At 39.8% G+C, this 21,073-nt stretch overlaps 1 protein-coding gene across 1 annotated transcript in view; it reads right to left on the minus strand.

Moving 5' to 3' along the window:
• Positions 1–12,424, minus strand: part of LOC134615227 (coagulation factor X-like) — a 49,563-nt gene extending 37,139 nt beyond the window's left edge. Inside the window, exons 1-2 of the mRNA XM_063459721.1 lie at positions 12,115–12,424; positions 9,401–9,561 (exon numbers count right to left, since the gene is read on the minus strand). Coding sequence (XP_063315791.1) covers positions 9,401–9,561; positions 12,115–12,190 — 237 coding nt within the window. The 5' untranslated portion in view covers positions 12,191–12,424. The remainder of the gene's footprint in view (positions 1–9,400; positions 9,562–12,114) is intronic.
• Positions 12,425–21,073: the final 8,649 nt, after the last annotated feature.

Here is a 21,073-nt window from a genome sequence, read left to right on the forward strand (position 1 = left end):
GTAAAGTGCTTTTCCAGGTGTTCTGACTTTTTGTAGTAAAAACACGTCAGACAGTTTTATTCACTAAAGTGAGACTTCAAAGGGATTCATAGAGAATTTTAAACTCAAGACAAGAGTAGCCAGACCGAAAGCATAGCTAACTTTTTTTTTCTAGTGAAATTCACCTTTAATCCTCATGTTAGCAAATAACCATGTTATGTTCTTTCTATTATTTTGTGTCCTCATGGACTAAGAGAACTACCTCTGGTTTAGATTTTCCTTCACTGCCATATTTTTCTTTATTTATTCAATTTATTTGATTATTCTAGTATAACTTCAAACTCTAGGTCTAGGTTCTAGACTAGGGCATGCATGAGACTCCAGAAGGGGGCATCTGAATAATGCCACTGTGTGATTATATATATATATATATATATATATATATATATATATATATATATATATATATATATATATATATATATATATATGTAATTGTAGATAGTTATCAGCACTCACGGACTTGTTAAAGTTAAAACTTACAGTTTATTGAAATTCCATTTTAAAAGATCAACGTTTCAGTTCCCACTGGAACTTTCATCAGGATCCTGATGAAAGTTCCTGTGGGAACTGAAACGTTGATCTTTTAAAACGGAATTTCAATAAACTGTACGTTTTAACTTTACCAAGTCCGTGAGTGCTGATCACTACCGTATTTATCGGCGTATAACACGCACTTTTTTCCCCTGAAAATAGGGGAAAAATCGTGGGTGCGTGTTATACGCCGATATCCCATAATTACTTACCTGTCCTGAAGAGTGGGCCGGCTTCACAGCTTGCACCGCGGTACAGGAACTTTAATTTCATGTTCCGGTTTCCGGCGGGACTGAAAGGAAGTGTGCACAATAGTGTGCACACTTCCTTTCAGTCCCGCCGGAAACCGGAACATGGAATTAAAGTTCCTGTACCGCGGTGCAAGCTGTGAAGCCGGCCCACGCTTCAGGACAGGTAAGTAATTATGGGAGGGGAAGTACACTATGGGAGGGGAGGGGAGGGGGGGGGAAGTACACTATGGGAGGGGAGGGGGGGGAAGTACACTATGGGAGGGGAGGGGAGGGGGAAGTACACTATGGGAGGAGAGGGGAGGGGAGGGGAGAAGTACACTATGGGAGGAGAGGGGAGGGGGGGAAGTACACTATGGGAGGGGAGGGGGGAGAATACTATGGGGGGGAGAATGGGAGGGGAGGGGGAGAATACTATGGGAGGGGAGGGGGGGGAGAATACTATGGGAGGGGAGGGGGGGAGAATACTATGGGAGGGGAGGGGGGAGAATACTATGGGAGGGGAGGGGGAGAGTACTATGGGAGGGGAGGGGGAGAATACTATGGGAGAGGAGGGGGAGAATACTATGGGAGGGGAGGGGGGGGAGAACACTATGGGAGGGGAGGGGGGGAGAATACTATGGGAGGGGAGGGGGGGAATACTATGGGAGGGGGGGAATACTATGGAAAGGGGGGAACACTATGGGATGAGGGGGGAATACTATGGGATGAGGGGGGGGGGATACTATGGGAGGGAGGGAAATTTCCTGGAATTTCTTTCTAAAAATGAGGTGCGTGTTATACGCCGATAAATACGGTATCTACAATTATATGCTATTCCCTGGATTACAAGCACCCGGCCAACATTTACTGAGAGCGTGAGTGCAAGGATTCATTTACTTATATATATATATATATATATATATATTTGTGTTAAGGGCTCATGATAGTACAGAAGATACAAACACTGATAAGTGTAGGATGGTATTAAAAGAGCAAGTCGGTTGTGGTGTGCCGGAACCGACGATGAGGTAGGCCTGTAAATAAAGAGGGCCCACCAAGAAGAAATGTAAAGAGAAAAGGAGTTAATAATGAGGAGTGGGTGGGAGGGTGATGCAGCGCTGACCTCGAACGATATGGAGCCAGGTAAGGGGTGTCCCTTAAGTAGGGAAGAGGTGTGTCATACGCCCCTCCCACAATTACAGGCCAAAAGGCCTTAATACTTGTGTTAAGGGCTCATGATAGTACAGAAGATACAAACACTGATAAGTGTAGGATGGTATTAAAAGAGCAAGTCGGTTGTGGTGTGCCGGAACCGACGATGAGGTAGGCCTGTAAATAAAGAGGGCAAAAGTAGAAAATCAAATTTATTACATACCAGCAATATACATACTTTAACCAGACATGTCTTGAAAGGCCTTTCTTACTTCTTGTACCGGGTTAGGTATGTATCTAGAGTAAGCCGATGATTTCCAGCGCCCTAGTGACTTGATAACATGAACTGGAATGTTTGCACTGGATGCTGTGGAGGCCGCTCCTATGCGGAAGGAGTGGCCCGAATAGTTAGCTGATTTGAGGCCCAGCTGGGTAAGTAAAGACCTGACGTGTGTCATAAAGGTGGTGGTAGTGAGTACCGAACCTTGTAGACTGAAAGTGGTTGAGATGGTGGTTCATTGTTATGCTGGGTATATGAGTCCAGTAGTTTGACGGGGCTCCCCCTGTTGTGAGTAGGATAGTACTTAACCTCTACTGAAAGTGCATGTTGACTGGTTTTGGAGTGAGGCAGAGTCAAGATATAATAGTCCATGTGTTTTGTTAAGTGTGAATGAAGTAGGATGTGAGTGGACTGTGTTGTGCTGATGGCGGTAAATTCTCTTGATCTCAAGAAACCATAAACAAGGCTACGTATATGGCGGTTTTAACGATGAGGTTTGTGTTGTTGGCAAAGGGTTTAAATCTAGTGAATTGTATACGTCTTTAAAAATATGGAAATCTATGGGTAGCCTCTGGGCCGTACGTGGGGGTTCAGATCTCTGAATACCCCTAAGGATGTTCTTAATTGGTAGGAGGACACTTGATTTGTCTGGTTGTAAAGTTAGCATGTGATGTTGGATGCCTGTCAGATATGGTTTGATTGTGTTGTATGATAGTTTGAGTTTGAGGTGGCAAAAAGAAGCAAAGCCCAACCAGGATGTCACGATGAAAGGTTGTAAGATGTTGTGTTCAGAAAGGAATCTTTAAATCAAATGAAAGCTCTATCGTAAGTTTCCCAGGTATTAGTAGACAGTGCTAATTGGGACAATGTTCTGCTATGTTGCATAATAGCATCTAATCCATTACTAGATGGTGGAATAGTGGGGTGTTCGTGGCTGTGAGTGCGGCTGACGGGAGTATTTAACGAAAAGCCTGGAAATTAAAGCGAGACAAATTGTCAGCAGCAGTGTTACATACACCTGGAACATGAATACAAAACAAGAGAAAATTATGACATGCAGCCAGCCAAGTGAGTTTCCTCAAGAATCTCATAATAGTCAGTGATTTGGATCGGCCTTGTTTATAATGTGACAAGTTACTTGGCTGTCTGAGTAGCAACGTACAGACGAACCTGCCCATAAAAGCACCCATGCCACGGCAACCGTCACGATGGGATATATCTCAAACAGAGCTGAGGTAGTGGAAAAAACCTCCAGGTCCTGAACTTCTGAAGGCCAGCTGCCCCAAAGCCATTCGTTCCTGAAAAATTGCTGCAAAACCTGTGGTAGACGCCGCGTCTGACCAAAATGGTAGGTGAGGAGTCAGACAATTTTGGAAGGAACATGCTTTTACCATTCAAGGTGGTTAAAAATTTTCTCCACATAATTACGCCTGCCGTGGCTTGGGTATCCAGGGGTGACCTGTGTCCATCATGTCTAAAAGTGGGAAACATGTAAAGGAGTTGTGAGATGAAAGCCCGGCCTTGAGGTATGATGCGAATGGCAAAATTCAGTGACCCAAGCCGAGACTGTAATTCTTGCGGTTGCAAGTACCGAGTTGTATGTAGAGATTATGTTGATCAGAATGTTTTCTACCTTGGGCGTGGCAGGCTAGCTTGCATGGTGGCTGAGTCTAGTATGATACCCAGGAATGTGATGAAGGTATCTGGTCCTTCAGTCTTTGTGGAGGAGACTGGGACACCCACCTGTTCGAATAGACTGATGGTTTCTTTTAGGCTACTGGGAGGGGAAATATTCTCCTCGACCAGTAAGAAATTATCCAGATAATGTATAACTGTAGGGCATCTGGCTATATTTAATAAAACCAGCATAGGGTTTCGGCGAATACGTCGAAAATGGCCGGACTACTTTGGAACCTAAATGTTAAACGTGAGCAAAATAGTAGTTCCCTGCCCACTTGATACCATGCAGGTGACACAGTGTAGGGTGGATAGGCAGTAACTTGAAAGCATTGTGATATCAGTCTTACTGAGCCATGCTCCGGCCCCTGCCTGCATGATAGCCGTAATGGCGTGATCTATGGTGGAATATTGCAGTGAAAATTCCTCAGAGGGTATGAGGGAGTTCAGACTAGGAGTGGCAGAGGTGTGAGGTGTTGATAGATCAATGATAAGTCTCTGTTTGTGAGAAGATTTCCCCGTGACAATACCGATGGGGTTTGTCCGCCATGTGGTGAACGGAGGGGACTGGAAGGGCCCCCATAGGAAGTCCTCTGCCACTTCCTGGCTATGAGTGTCTCCACCGCTGTAGGGTTTGTTGTGCGGATTGTAAATTAGGACATTCCAGGATTCCGGAAGGCATGTGTATGAGGCCTGTGTGAATCCTTCTGATAGACCCGAGATAATGAATTCCACCAAATGTCTAGATGGATGATGTGGCAGTAATGTCGTAAGTACAGAAATGTTTATTGATGTTAAGTATAGTTTTGGGATACATTTTATTTGGACACAGATTTAGCATGTGCCCTGAAACAGATGGCTGGAGAAAGTGATTGCAACTCAACCAGTGCTGGAGGGGTCGCAGCGGCCGACCCAGCCATGGTAAGGGGTGTAGTGACCGATTCCCCAGGGGTGATACTGGCAGGCTAACTAGGCCTGAAAGGCGAAAAATTAATCTTGTTTTGTGACAGGTGAGGCCCTGCTAGTTGCCAAGTGGCTATGAGAGGCTCTGTCTATGAGTTGGCGCGAGGGGTTATTGAGGCCACCCGTCGTAGTGGCAGGAATCGTATGCCTCTCGGTGATAGTAAAAGAAAACAGGGGGAGGGAGTGACAGGTGAGGCCCTCTCTATAATATTGCGAGGCGGCTAACTCACGTGTGGCCCGATGGCGCTTGCCTCCGAAACGTTGAGGCGGGGTGTTGGCCTCGCGGACCACTAAACGATAGGCAGAAATGCCAAGAAGGGAGGTACCTATTTGGGCCTATACCCCTAACTTGCCAGTACTCTATGGCCTAGAAGAATGCAACGTATGTGAACTACAACGTGAGCAGGCTTACGTACCTGGTAGTATGTATGAAGTTTTGAGATTCGACAGGTATGAAAACCTGGATAAACCTAAAAAGGGATAGAGTGAGAATGGATCCAGTGAGACCTGTGTAATCTGTATAGGCTGGGATTAGGGCTTTTAGCAGTATGTGTGGGAGGTGTAAAATCTATGAGTATGATAGTGACATGACTGCCCATGCTTGGTGACAAGCGTTACGCTGAGTCCGATACCTGGCAGCAGGGGATTGGCCGTGTAATGTGTATATATGGAAGGTGATCAGATGATATGCATGTCACTAAACTGATCTGGGAATGCAAGGGACTTTTTAATGTGAAGTGACAATATGCAGAATCATAAATGTTGCTGTAAAGTGACGTATGAATGTATGAACCAGAACGTGTGATTCAAAAACTGAAAGTCTTGTGAGACGTATATGCCGTGTTCTTGAATACTCGTGTGACGTCGTCTGAGTGTGTCAAGAAAAGGCCTGAGTTTGTAAATGCCATGTGAAATTATGTGAAATGACAATCTATGCAGAAAATGTTGTAACGTGACGTATGAGTGGTTGAACCAATGCGTGTGATTCAACCCGAAACCCTCTGTGGAAGGTAGGACCGTGTTCTTATATACTCGTGGTATATCGTATGAGTATGATAAGAAATGGCCTGAATAGTTAGTGCCATGTAATCGTAATGTACATGGTTGTAATAACATCATATCTCCATTATACTCTTTGAAAATAGGACCGTGTCCTTGAACTCGTGGTATGTCGTACGAGCATGACAGAAAAAGGAGCCGTAATGTAGGCTAACCATAACAGTAATATACATGTAATATCTGCATTGTAAAATAAAATAACTATTATTATTAAAACCATATATATATATATATACACATATATAATAAGCAAACTGAAACAAAATAGACAACCTAAGATCGTGTAAAATAAGTATTTGAAAGTTTAACCGATTACTGTGCAGGAAACGTATGATTGGTTGGATCAGTACGTGTGATTCAACCCGAGTATGCATGAAAAGGAATTAAATCCTTGTGTCATGGTTAACAACAAAGAAATGAGGCCTGTAACGTAGGCTGATTTAATTGTAATGAAATGGATAATAATATAAAAAAAAAAAAAAAAAAACCTCCAGTAAGCGTGGGAGTCCAATGTCTATACAGAAATGTTAGCTGGTTTCATACCCTGATGTAATAAGTGATACTTTAAAAATAGCATGAAAATGGTCTGTCTATTTAACCAAGCAACTTTTTAACCAAATGTAAATACATGAAATGATGAAATGTAACTCACGAAAAAGATATGTGAATACATAGCAGAATAACCGAATCTTAGTATGAAGGGAAACAGAAGTTAGCATGAATAGCTTAACCGTATGCATTTTAATGCGAACAGCAATCGTGCATAGAATATACTATGAATAAGTGACGACCAGAAAACACAAACCGAAATGACAATCGTTTAAATGAAGCAAGGTTGGTTTTTACATGAAATGCAATAATGTCTGAGAAGCCTGTAGTACACTGAATGACCGGTAGGGGTCAGTGTGTAGGCGAAAATGCAGTGGTTCGATGGTTTGTACATGAAATGCAATAATGTCTGAGAAGCCTGTAGTACACCGAATGACCGGTAGGGGTCAGTGTGTAGGCGAAAATGCAGTGGTTCGTTGGTTTGTACATGAAATGCAATAATGTCTGAGAAGCCTGTAGTACACCGAATGACCGGTAGGGGTCAGTGTGTAGGCGAAAATGCAGTGGTTCGTTGGTTTGTACATGAAATGCGATAATGTCTAAGAAGCCTGTAGTACACCCAAAGACCGGTAGGGGGTTTAAACGAATGATATGCATGAACATGCAATGGTTTTAGAACAGACTTAGACAAAATGCAGCCGTAAAGTGAGGACCTGACCCGTGCATGGTGCCGTGGGACTGATGCCTGGCATAACGGGTAGGTTGACTTACAGTTTGTGAGTCACTTGGACACCATCCACGGCGATGGATTGAAGAAAGAAGGTGGTAGGCCGGAAAAGCCTGTGGCTGGATTCCTGACACAGCTCTGCTTAAAAAACCTCATGGAGTAATCAGGTAAAATGGCGTCTGGATGACCCGGAAGTGGAAATGATGCAGCGCTGACCTCGAACGATATGGAGCCAGGTAAGGGGTGTCCCTTAAGTAGGGAAGAGGTGTGTCATACGCCCCTCCCACAATTACAGGCCAAAAGGCCTTAATACATATATATATAAATCAGAAAAACGGGATGCACTCACAGGTCTTCATATAAATGAAAAAATTGTGCTTTATTAATCCATTAGGTGTATACAAAAATCGACCAACGTTTCGACCCTACCGGGTCTTTTTCAAGATATATATATATACAAAATACAAATTACAGCGCACTCGCTTATTCACTAAACAATGATTTCAAATCTTAGAGATTGTAATAGTTTTATATAAAAACACCTCACCTAGGCAAAAAATAATGGGGGTTTAGTTACATTATATGATCATATATTGCATAAGCCTGCCACGTCATGGTACCCCATTGTTGGCAGGTCCTATCCTAGCAGCCTAATGCTTGCTCTTATGAGATTAATCCACTTACTTGGGAAATGCTTCCTTACTGGGACTCTCTGCAAGTCAAGGCTAAATAGGGTCCTGGAATGAGGCAGGGAGGGCTGCATTGACGTTGTGGCAGGCTTATGCAATATATGATCATATATATATATATATATATATATATATATATATATATATATATATATATATATATATATATATATATATATATATATATATATATATATATATATATATATATATATATATATATTCCTCAAAAGCACAAACGCTTTCCACAGTTTCTAGAACAACCTTCATATGTTTATGTATTTTCATTTTTTTCTAACTTTGCTTTACACAGTTTCCGTAGAAAATACAGTTGATTACTTCAGGTTGAATGCTAATGTAGTTTCTGTAATGAGTTTCAGATACATATTACAGTGTTTCCCTTTCTGATGTTAATTATTTAATCACTTGATACTAGTTGGCATGTTATTGCTTTTGCTAACCTGTTTTTTTCCTACCCTGCTCTGACTGTATTTACTTAGTTACACTATTTACTTAGTACATACCATAAGTCATAAATTAACAAAATGTACAACATTTACAACTTGATATTTTCCATTCTTCAAATTTCACTGCAAAATGTATACTTACCCCACCTGCTGGGTTTATTGTTTGTTTGTTTTTTCAACATTTTCTTCCAGTAAAATAACTTTTTATTTGTGACATTTTGCTTTGAGCTGAAGAAGGATCAATTCCTTTCTCGTTGACATAGGTATATCCATACCTCCCAATATGGGCGTCCTGGGAATCGGGATACTGGTCAGAGGGGGTAAAGGTCAATAACACTATTGTGTCACTGGCTCCACCCAAAGGGTTTGACCTGAGGGAGGCACCCAAATTACTGTTAGGTCAACCTGGAATGAATGCACGCTTGCACTTCACTTTTTGAGCACATTTTCCATTCTTTCGAAAATCTGGACTGTCCTTTTGAAATTGTGATGGTTGGGAGGCATGGTATATCTGTCTATTGTGGTTCCATAAACTGTTAGTCATGCTTCTCAATAACTTAAAGAAACACTCTGGGCATCATAACAACTTACATCCCCGGCACCAGCTTACCAGTTCACAAGCAGTTTAACCACAAATTCTTGAATTCAGCTCTTTTAAGCTTTTAAAATTAGATTTTAAAAAGTACATGTATATCTTGACCTATCTAGAAAAATGCATGGTGCAATAAACCCTTGATCACATAATTGAATTTTAATTAATGCATACTATAGCTATTTCACGTATTACAATGTGAAGTATTTTTTTAATTCATTATCTAAAAGTTTTGATTTGTCACAATCTTGCAGGATTATTCACCAAAGAGAATTCAAACTAGATTCAAAGTAAATTCCAAACTAGAGGCCAGAGTAGCTGTAGTGAACGCACAGTTGACTTGGAGAAGGTTCCCAGTTCGATTATTTTGACCTTGTATTTGAAATTCACTTTCAATTCAGTTTAAACTCTCACTTTTGTTAATAACCATGAGAGTTTTTACCGTTTGCTCTTCATTCTCAAAGACTTCCCGGGCTTCCTCGTATGAACAGGTTTCTTCAACACATTCTCTTTCCAAGTTTCCTTTCTTAAATTCTTCAAAAGCTGTGTTTGCGCGTTTTAATCTCGACAGCACACTAAGTGCATTTTCTTGCTTTAAAAAGACTGAAGACAAAGCAAACAGTAATCCATACAGTAATTCACCTACATCTCACAAGCCTCAGGAAAGAAACACGAGCCACCAATCCCCCAACGCTCCGGTTATTGCCTATATAGTTTGCACCTAGTTATTGCGTAGATTATTATTTTTTGTCTCTCCATGTGTTTTTGGTTATTAAAATACTACTATCGCCACAAAACCACAAGAGTTGATAAAAAAGTGACAAACAAAATCGACAAGGTCTTAAAATTATAATATCTTTATTGTGGTATTTTCATGTTCTCAAATTCTACAATCTATAGATTGTCATACTCTGTAAACCTTTATATTGATGTTTATAGATTGAAACAATCAACATGAGTTTTGTTCTGATAGGATTAGGTATCAAAGTAGAGGATTTACCCTAAATGCCATTAAACTAATTTCTAAATGTGTATTCCAACTGTGGGTGGGCTGATATTATTGTGAGGACATTCGTCTTAGTTGACATGCAAGAAAATATTAAAAAAAGCTGCATGCTCACTGACCCATTTCTATGGCCTGGGTGCAGGAAATGGCTAGGGTAATAGAAGACAGGGAGGGAGAGGAAATGGGGTACAAAAATACACAAGACAATTGGGAATACTAACAATTGTAAAGGGAAGATAGTAACAAAATAAAAATAAAAAGTACAAAGAGATGAATAACAAAAAAAAAAGAATAAATAGGGGTGGTATAAAGGAAAGCAAATAGGAGAGAGGAAGGAACAAAAGAGATAAGTCTGGAATTTATGTTAGCCCCAGGGTTACTGGTTAAACAGTGATTAGAAAGAAAATTTACACTACAGAGATTTCAATTTTAGGCAACTTAGAGATTGAGGTAGCACCTAACAAATAGATACCTTTGGTAAATATGCAGATACAGTTACTGCTAAAAGCAAATTTTCCATAGGATTTTACATTCTCTAAGTAAGCATCTTTTATTAAAAACGTAGTATTCAGCCCAATTATTATTTACCCCTCATTAAATAATCATTAGATCATAGAGAGAAGCTTAAACAATTATACCTAAATCTATTTTATACAGATAAACAAAATGATATAAGCATACATAATGAAGACTAAAAGTCAGACTCTACTGCAAAATATATCTTTGTTGTTCTATATTAATTAGTTGATTTTTTTCTTCCCGTAATGTTAAATATTTTTTTATCACACACACAAAAAAGTAAAACAATGTCTCCATTTAACAAAAAAAAAATTGAATAATACAGACATGCAGTACAATTACATGCCACACCATCATGACAGAGGTTTAATTTTGAAATTTTAGGGATCCCTAATAATGTAATTTGTCCAGAATGCATTTTATACTTGTTTTAATATATGTATAATCTTGTTAAGCATAACTTGTATTTTAGTACTGTTTTAGTGTGCTGTATCTTGTCTTTTTATATATGTATTTTCTCATTTGCTTATTTAAACAAACAAATTTTTTTTAAGAATTATGTAGTAGAAATTTGTGTGCATCAGCTATTGTCAATATGAGCCTTATATAATTCCTGATACTTTATTTTGTATATATGAGGATAGAATACCCCAATATCCTTCACGTTTTAATCATGAACACTGTCACGCTCTGAAAATATTTCAGTGCATTTATGTTCCATTCAGGAAAGTAATGATTCCTTATCTTGGTCCTAAAATCTTAGTTTTAGAGCATGTTTTTATGTATAAATAAACTATCTATATGTGTACTTAGAAGCGTCTCACTTAACGCAACGTACAAGAGGTTTGATTTCAGATATGTTTAATACATTTAAATTTGAATAAAATTCAAACAATTAAAAAAATGATAATTTTGCAAATAATTTTCTACTACAAGATTCTATAGAACACAACATTTTGCAGATTACTTTACATGTAATAGAACAATGTGACTTTTTAAAGTTATTTTAGCTAATTACATTTTCACTATTTAAATTGAACACTGTGTAAGACATCAATACCATAACATTAAAAAAATCTCTAGAAACGTTATAAAGTCCTAAACTCATGACACTTGATCATTATCTTATGTACTTAAATTACAGGATCCTTACTGTGTTTATATCAAGTATGCAAATGTGTTAAACTATAGCAACATGTGAGATGCAATTTTTCATTCTCTATTTAAGGATATAGATCACTGTATACACTAAATCTAGATTTAAAAAAATATATATAATCATTTTCCTATGCTTTTGAAAAAGGCATTTGTATTACAAAATAGTAATTGCTCAGATCATTAAGATTAAACAATGTTTACAAAAATGTCTAATACTTAAAGGGATTTCCATGTGTTTGTTTTTAAGTGCAAAAGTGACTATGATTATATGTAAGAAAATCTGTTGTCACGCAATTTAAAAAGTTCCCAAGATTTCAACATTCTATTATGTAACACAATATGTGATATGTTGTCCCCTGAGAACATTTTACTTTATCCTCTTTAAGTAATCCAGCCCTGATATAAACACATCAAGCAAAAAAAAAAATACAAGACACACAAAATAGCTACTACAGAAGGTTTTCTATTCTTACCATTTTTGTCTTCTTTAAGAAGCACAGCAGGCAACGTAATAAGTAAAATGGCTATCAGGCGGATCTGGCCAGCCATAGCACTGTTAGAAAAGTGATTCTTCCTTTAAAGCAGAAAAACTAATGACAAAACAAGCCAACAGTTCATGCACCAGCTTGCAAAGGAAATTAGGGAATTCCTGTCCTCAAAACAAAATACAAGAGAGGAACCTACACAATTCCTTTGCTATATCTGCATATGAAGAGAGATCAAACTAAACAAACTTCCAAGAGAAGAATTGAGTGCCTTCAAAGCAGAAATGGCTGATTGGGGTTGGATACTAGCCACAAAACTTATTTGTTTCGGTTACTCAATATGTCCTACTGAATTCAGATTGTTGTATTTGCTCAGCTCGCATATCAAGAGGGCAAAGAACAGTATGTTGACTGACAAATATACTGGATATTGTGCTAACTTACAAATATATGTCTCAAATTATTTTTGTTTTAATAAAGCAATTAGACAACATGTGCTGATTACCGTACAGGTCTTCAGATTATGTGCACACATTTGTATATACACAACAATTTGCTATTTTAAAGGGAAACAGTCATGTTTCTGGAATCTACACCAATTAACAAAATATTGAAAATTGCCTATAACTTGTGTTAACCATGTTTTCATACAATGTACTGTTTTCTTTCAAATTTATGTTAAAGATTCAGCAAATTACATCATAATCCGGTTCAGACAAGGTAAAGTCAAGGCAAACATTGCAAATGACGAGAAGCTATAGAAACATTGTTTAATTTTTCCTCTTTTCACCATGAGGTTTGCCATGTGCAAAGGACAGAGTTGATGTAGAAGGAATGCAGCTGTCAGGATCCTATCCTGACAACCAAGGATTATGTTTCTTTTATTTATGTTTCTTTAACCCCTTCAGGACGGAGTCAATAGTGCACGTTCTGATCAAAACAAAACGTAAACAAAAACTGGAATTTGCGCTATATGTCTGTTCACCCGTAGTTCCCCTCTTTCATATTATATGCACCCACACTTATTATATATCATTTTGTTCAGGAGAAACAGGGCTTTAATTTATCATTAACTATTCATATATGGAACATAATTCATTATGAATAACATTAAAAACAAATGTGAGAAAATAAGATTTTTTTTAAAATTTGTATTTCCGTCTGACATTTTAGCTGTGAATGTCATAGTACTGTTAGGTTTTACTGCACAAAAATGAACATATTTGTAATCAGCGACGTCTCACGAGTACAACAGTATCCCCCATTAACAGGTTTTATGGTGTTTTGGAAAATTACAGGGTCAAATATAGAACGTTCCATTTTCAAATAGAAATTTGCCAGATTGGTCATGTTACCTTTGAGACGGTGTGGTAGCCCAGCAATGAGAATTACCCCCATAATGGCATACCATTTGACAAAGTAGACAACCAAAGGTATTGAAAGTGAGGTATGTTTAGTCTTTTTTAGTAGCCCCTTAGTCACAAACACTGGCCAAAGTTAGCGTTTATATTTGTTTTTGTGTTAAAAAAGCAAAAAACGAATATTTGGCCAGTGTTTGTGACTAAGTGGCTACTAAGAAAGACTGGACATACCCCACTTGCAATACCTTGGGTTGTCTACTTTTGAAAATGGTATGCCATCATGGGGGTAATTCTCATTCCTGGGCTACTATACGCTCTCAAAGGCAACATAACCAATCTGGCAAATTTCAATGTAAAAAAAATGAAATGCAAGCCTTATATGTGACTCTCTAACTTTCCAAAAACCATGAAACCTGTACATGGGGGGTACTGTTATTCTCGGGAGACTTCACTAAACACAAATATTTGTGTTTTAAAACAGTAAAACATATTACAACAATAATATAGTCCATAAAAGTGCAGTTCGTTTGTAAAAAATGCAAAAAACTTCACTTTTACTTAAAATATCATCGTTGTAATACAATTTACCAATTTGAAACACTAATATTTTAGTTCAGTGAGGTCTCCCGAGTAAAACAGTACCCCCCATGTAAAGGTTTTATGTTGTCTTGGAGAGTTACAGGGTCAAATATAGTGCTTGCGAATTAAATTCTCTGCACTTTCTCCCTGTGTTGTCAGGTATGTCAATCAAATTTTAATTAATCAAATCACCTAATTATGTTAAAAGATTACTTAAATATACACGTAGAATTTTAATATATATGCATTTATAGTTATATAAATTCTATGTGTATACTAATGTAATCTTTTATGTAATTATATGTATTTATCTATATATATATATTTGCGGTTATTTGCATTTTATATATAGATAGATATATATAGAATGTCATTCTAGGTGTATTTTGTTACCAATATATATATATTAATAACAAAATACAGTTAGAATGAAATTACATATGTATATATAATTTATATTAAATTTTGTTTCAATATTTTATTTATTAATTTTATTATTTTATTTATTTATTATTGTAATTATACATATTTATATATATATAATATATGTGTATATATCTATTATATATATAATATATGTATATTATATATATGTAACGTCATTCTAAGTGTATTTTAATACTACTATATGTACTTATATTAGTATTAAAATACACTATGTATGACGTTAAATATATATAATATACATATATATTATATATATAATATATATACATATATTATATATATATATATATATATATATATATATATATATATATAAATATATTTATTTTATTTTTAAACATGTTTAATATTTATTTTTTACAGATCCCACCAGCAGGGGGACTGTCTGATATTTTAGACAGTCCCCCTGCTGGCAGATCCACAGCCAGCTATAGGGGGCCATGTGATCGCTCTTTGAGAGCGATCACATGGCCCCCGGGGGCCTGATTTGCCGTGGGGGGGCTGCCTGGGCTGTGAGGCAGTCCTCCCGAAGCGGAGCGCCGGTAAGGTAAGTATACCGGGCACTCCAGGGCTCAAAGCCGTTACGGCGTTCTATGCAACGGCTTTAAAGCCCACTTAAAGCGCGACGGCATAGAACGTCGTAACGGCGTTAATGGGTTAAAGGGACACTATAGTCACCAGAACAACTACAGCTTAATGTAGTTATTCTGGTTAGTATAATAGCTCCCTTCAGGCATTTTCATGTAACACTGCCTTTTCTAGCCTGAGCTGCAGGTTAGAGTTCACTCCCCCACTAGAACCACCAGAGAAAGCAGTGTCTCCCCCTCCCTTAGCAAAGGTAAGAAGGGAGGGGGAACATTAGCTATATTTAGTTAGTTATTATTTAATAATTAAAACAAAAAAAAATATCTTTAATCTGCCCCCCTATCCCCTCACACACTGCACCACACACAGTTCTCCGTTCTCGCGAGTGAACTCTAGCCTGAGCTGCAGGTTAGAGTTCACTCTCTCCACTAGAACCACCAGGGACTGGAAGAGAAAGCAGTGTCTCCCCCTCCCTCAGCAAAGGTAAGAAGGGGGGGGGGGCATTAGCTATATTTAGTTAGTTATTATTTAATAATTAAAACAAAAAAATTATCTTTAATCTGCCCCCTATTCCCTCACACACTGCACCACACACAGCCCCCCCTTACATGCACAGCCCCCCTTACATACACAGCCCCCCTTCACACACAGTACCCCCTTCACACACAGTACCCCCTTCACACACAGCACCCCCTTCACACACAGCACCCCCTTACATACACAGCCCCCCTTACACACACACAGCCCCCCCTTACACACACAGCCCTCCCCTTACACACACTGCCTCCCCTTACACACACTGCCCCAATACATACACTGCCCCCTTATACACATTGCCCTCTTATACACACTGCCCCAATACACACACAGCCCCCCATACATACACACACACCACTCACACACAAACACACTGCACCCTTAACACACAAACACACTGCTCCCAATATACAAATTGCTACCCCATACATACACTGCACCCCTCTCACACACGCACTACCCCTCCATACACATACTGCGACCCTCACATACACTGCACCACTCTCACACACACACACTACAGCCCTGGGTAAGTTATCAAACGTTTTTTTTTTTTTTAATGGTTTGACTACTTACACTGGGAGGGCACCACAGCAAATCCTGGCACCTAAACCACTACAGAGAGCTGTAGTGGTTATTGTGCCTGGATTGTTTCTTAAAATGATCTGCCAGTGCCCCTCCCGAGATTAGCGTCTTGCCCTATTTTTATCTTGTGTGTTGTGTGTTGTCACCCCTCTTTGTAAGGCCTCATATGGAGGACAGACATTTGCCAGCTTTTAAGCAAGGAGGTTATTTTGGGTATGGTAACCATGCCTAGCCAGAGGCATAACAAAAAGCAAAAAGAGCTATCAAAACAAGGGTAAAAAATTGTGGAATGGGAAGAGTCCATAGCTGCCCTTTGCCTGTTGGGTTCTGAGCCCAGTCATGTCCCAGTGCCCGTAATAATGCGGTCTCGTGGGGTAAAGGCGATTACTGTGGCTGGGTCCCAGGTTAGTGGTCCCCTCCGGTTTCTCGACTCCTCGCCAGGGGCGGACAGTTCCAGTGCCTGCAGCAATGCCGGTGCCTCTTCAGCTGAGGTGATCTTGTGACTAGTCCCATTGTGGTTCACCATGAGAGCTCGTGGTGTAGTCCATTGGTATAGTTTTCCCGCGTTTCTCAGTTGGCCTGTAGCTTGGAGGAGTGTTTTGCACCATTGCAAGGTGGACCTTGATAGGTCCTGGTAGAAGGACAATTCAGCACCCTCAAATGTGTAAGGTGTTTGGTTTTGTAAAGCTGAGAGGAGTGCCTGTTTGTCTTGGGCTAGAGTGCAGTGGACTATGATGTCACTTACTGCAGTTGTTGGGGCCCTTGGTGATTTTGGTAGGCGAAACATGCTATCAAATGCAAGCTTTTTGGCTTGTGGCGGTGGCAGTAGTGAGGCAGTTAGTCGTCTCAGGTAGTGGGGCAATTCTGCCAAGGTGACAGACTCAAGCACCCCTCTTATCTTCAGGTTATTACGTCTGGAGCGGTCCTCCAGCGTGGCAAGGTGCGCAGAGAAAGCTTGTTGTGTCTTTTGGACATTTTACAAAGAGTCCTTCACATTGGACACTTCCTGCCTCACATCTATGATATCCTCTTCAGTGGCTCTCACCCTGTCTGTAACCACCTGAAGGTCAGCCTGGATGACTGCTATGTCTGTGGCTAGTGTCTGGCGAAATTCGGTGAGGTAGTTTTTAATGTCCTGCTTGGTGGCCAGAGCTGTTAGACCAGGGAAGCCTTCAGCTGTTATCTCTGCTGCTTGTGGTAGGGTGTGAGCTTGAGGGGAATCAGGTGTTTGGGTCTGAGGGTCGGCAGGGACCTCATGGTACACTGGGGCCACCATTTTGGGCTGGGACTGGCATTGCAAAAGAGCCCCAATGTCTTGGGATTCGCTTGGTGTACCTGGCTGAGGTTGAAAAATGAGTGTTTAATGCTTTTGTTGTTTAACCCCTTAAGGACACATGACGTGTGACATGTCATGATTCCCTTTTATTCCAAAAATGTGGTCCTTAAGGGGTTAAAGGCTTATTTTTTATTCTTCTGTAGTAAAGTCAGCCTCCTAAGATTGATATGGGGTGTGGCATGTCCTGATACATCATGTGAACAGCCACACATTTTATGAGCTCCCAGCTTGCTGATTTATTACAAATCAGAATCTGAAGAAATACCAGAGAATCTATGCATAAATCTGCAAACACAATTTAAGTCCATTCTGCAAAGGCCTTTGGACACCCCAGTGGTCTTCCACAGGGTATTGAGACCAAAAGAGATTGCATAACATTCAGCAAGAGACGTGATTTGCAGCATCCACTATTATACGCAAAAAAATTCAATCTTGCGCCTACCAGACTCTCTCTTGCACTGAGAGATGATAATATGTACATTCAGATCTTCCCGGACTTGTTCTGGATAATGCTTCAAGGCTCTTCAGCCAGTTCCTCAATTCCTCCAGGAGCAGAATATCAAATACCGATGGTAATAGCCTTTTACTTTCTCTGTCCATCACAAAGGGGTCCAAACCTCTCTCACAACAGCGGCACATGTTCAAGAATTTTTTTGAGGAACCTCTATATCACATATATAGACATTCTGGACTGGTATACAATTACTTCCTCAAACATTGTGCCCTAATTACCCTAAATGCCTCGTTGGAAATCATTGTCGGGAAAGAAATTACCCACATCTATACAGCTCTCACACCAACCACATCAGAGAGCAAGACAAGAACCTCCATTACCACATCGTATACTTCCAATTCCTCATTTATCTGTTTTCATCCTGTATAATGCACATAGGTTTAGGGGACTTTTAGTCCATGCAAGTAACCAGATTTATATTGGTTTTATCACCTGTCTTTATTTCTATTCATTTTCATATGTATATACTTTGGTTGCCCCCTCTTTTCAGTTCATTTTTTTGTTTGTTTTGCATTACTTCCCCAGACACTTTTTTTCTTACCAAATCCCACGCTATTTTCACTAACTTCACCCAACTGTTATGACCTATGTATACATTTTAAACATAGATGTTAAACTTTAAACTTTAAACTTTAGGGACTTAATGTTTACATGCACTCTATTCATATTACACTATACCTAAATAAGATATACAATGTAATTGTTTAATCAGTATACACTGATACGGGCTCAAGAAGACTGTGAGACAGGAACAGGATGTCAGACAATTTTATGGCAAGACAGGAGGCTCTATATTTGCTTTACTTTCTTTACTGAATCCTCCCAGCAGCAAAGAAACAGTTAAACAATTAAAAACAAAATCAACCAATCAGAACATATCCATACAGTAATATGTGGCTATGAGACTCCTCCCAACTCCTCTTTCTTTGCAGCTTGCCTCCCAGGTGAGTCTATTCTAGTTAGTTTTTTACCATACCATTGTTTTAATTTTATTTTTTAGTATTAATTATTATTACATCTTTATTTCTACTTCATTATATAGATTCTCCCCTCAGGGCCGACCTCTTGTTGGCCCACAGGGTTTTTCTTTCACTCCCACTGGCTCTTAAGTAATTTTATCCTGTTACCCTCTGCTCCAATTATTCCCCTCCCTTTCAGTTCAGGTTTTTTTTGCTGTCCTAATGATCTAATCTAATCGTTGTTTTTTTTTTATCTTCCCGATGCACTACTATTCGGGCCTCACTGCTGCCTATTTGTCAATTTTTCCCACCTTGTTCCTGTGACGCGGGTGGCCGCTGCCTCCTTCAGAGCTGGCGGCCATTTTGTTTTTTTCTACAGTTTATTTTCATCAAGTCACCAAGTTCCAAGGTAAGTTTTTCTTTTGAATTATATTTCTTTGTACTACTCTTCCATAATTAACATTCGGCGACCCCCAATTATTCACAAAGGGTGACCCCCTTTTATATCTGATTGAGGATTCACATAATTGATCTGACCATGAAGGGGCTCCAAACAAACATCCCTGGAAGTGCAACAGTGCCTGAGCTGGTAAATGCAAGGCACCAGACTAAATATCCAAGGTTGTCACACGCCTCATTGAGCCAACAGATAATTGATCCCCTAGAGGGTTTCACATCCCACTATGACCTACAAGCCATGGATGAGTACTGCACGGGGTATTCTGGTGACAAATCCCCACTGATGCGCTACAAGCTCATACTCCTTATGTCAAGGAGTCGTTTGTTAATCAGCCTCTGGTTTACCAAGCCTCTAACACAATTAATCCCTCCAAGACCCGGGATCCGTCTACCTTACTAGATGCTAGTGGCCAACCTTTATTCGATCCCAGGATCATTAAACATCCCTGCTCTGCTGAGTAGGTCCCATCTGACCATATAGCCCGATTCTGGAGAAAATGTGGCTCCACAAACCGCTTGAAAAGGATATTCGGAATAAGCTGAAAGCCGAATGTCCACATCAGGACAGCTGAATTTGATCCTCTCCTGATCACCTAAGCAAGTTGGGTAAAGACCCCGCAAAGGCCTTGAACAGGGTCTAAAAGCAGTTCACGACAATCTGCTTGACATCGCTGGCCCCATTATACAAATATTTATATAATTGCTGATGAATCTCTGACAGACGGTACCTTGGATCCAGATTGGGGAGAGAATGGACACAGAGGGGCTTATGTTTACTTGGCAATGCTAATGTAGCCATTTCAGCTGATCGCAAAGCCGTCTTACAAAAGATTGATGCAAAATTAGCACATTTAAGTTCTAAAGAACTCGGTCCAGAGGCTAATGGCCTATTGCTTGGTGATCAATTTGAGAGACCTCAACAGACATGTTTCTGTTTTCACCTTTCTTAAATAAGCTCAAACATCCCTGCAACAGAGTGTTCTGCTCTCATCCTTTTTCTTGCATAGCTCTGGCAGAGCTACCAGCAGGACTGCCTTCACAAGCTATAGGTGTCAACCCACTGAACCTTGAAACTCGGGTGGTACCCGCCCCTATTATAGACAACTTCACAGACTGAGGATCGATCAGAGGACATGGGTCTGCTTCACCCAGGGGTCGCACTGCTGCAGGTAATCAACCTACCTTATTTTCTAATACTTATTGCAAGCCGTATAGCCCATTTTTTCCCCACAGTGGTCTCTTCTCACTCAAGATCCTTGGATCCTTCAAACTGTTTCAAGGTTTCACATAGATTCCATATTCGGGTAGCAACCCAATTTTATCCTGGAATCAGACGCCTGCCTCCTGGGTTGGGGGGCTACCTGCTCCGACCTCTCCACAGGTGAACTCTGGACACAGTCGGAACACACGTTGCATATCAATTGCCTCGAACTGATGGCAGCTTGCTTTGTGATTCGCAGCTTCGCCAAGGACGTCTACAAATGTCCTTTGGTTCTCAGAGTGGACAACGTTTCCACTGTCCCTAAAGTCAATGGTCTAGGGGGTTCTCGATCAAAGTTCCTGCCAGACCTTACGAGAGAACTTT

The sequence above is a fragment of the Pelobates fuscus genome, chromosome 1, assembly GCF_036172605.1.
Source record: "Pelobates fuscus isolate aPelFus1 chromosome 1, aPelFus1.pri, whole genome shotgun sequence".
Classification (NCBI taxonomy): Eukaryota; Metazoa; Chordata; class Amphibia; order Anura; family Pelobatidae; genus Pelobates; species Pelobates fuscus.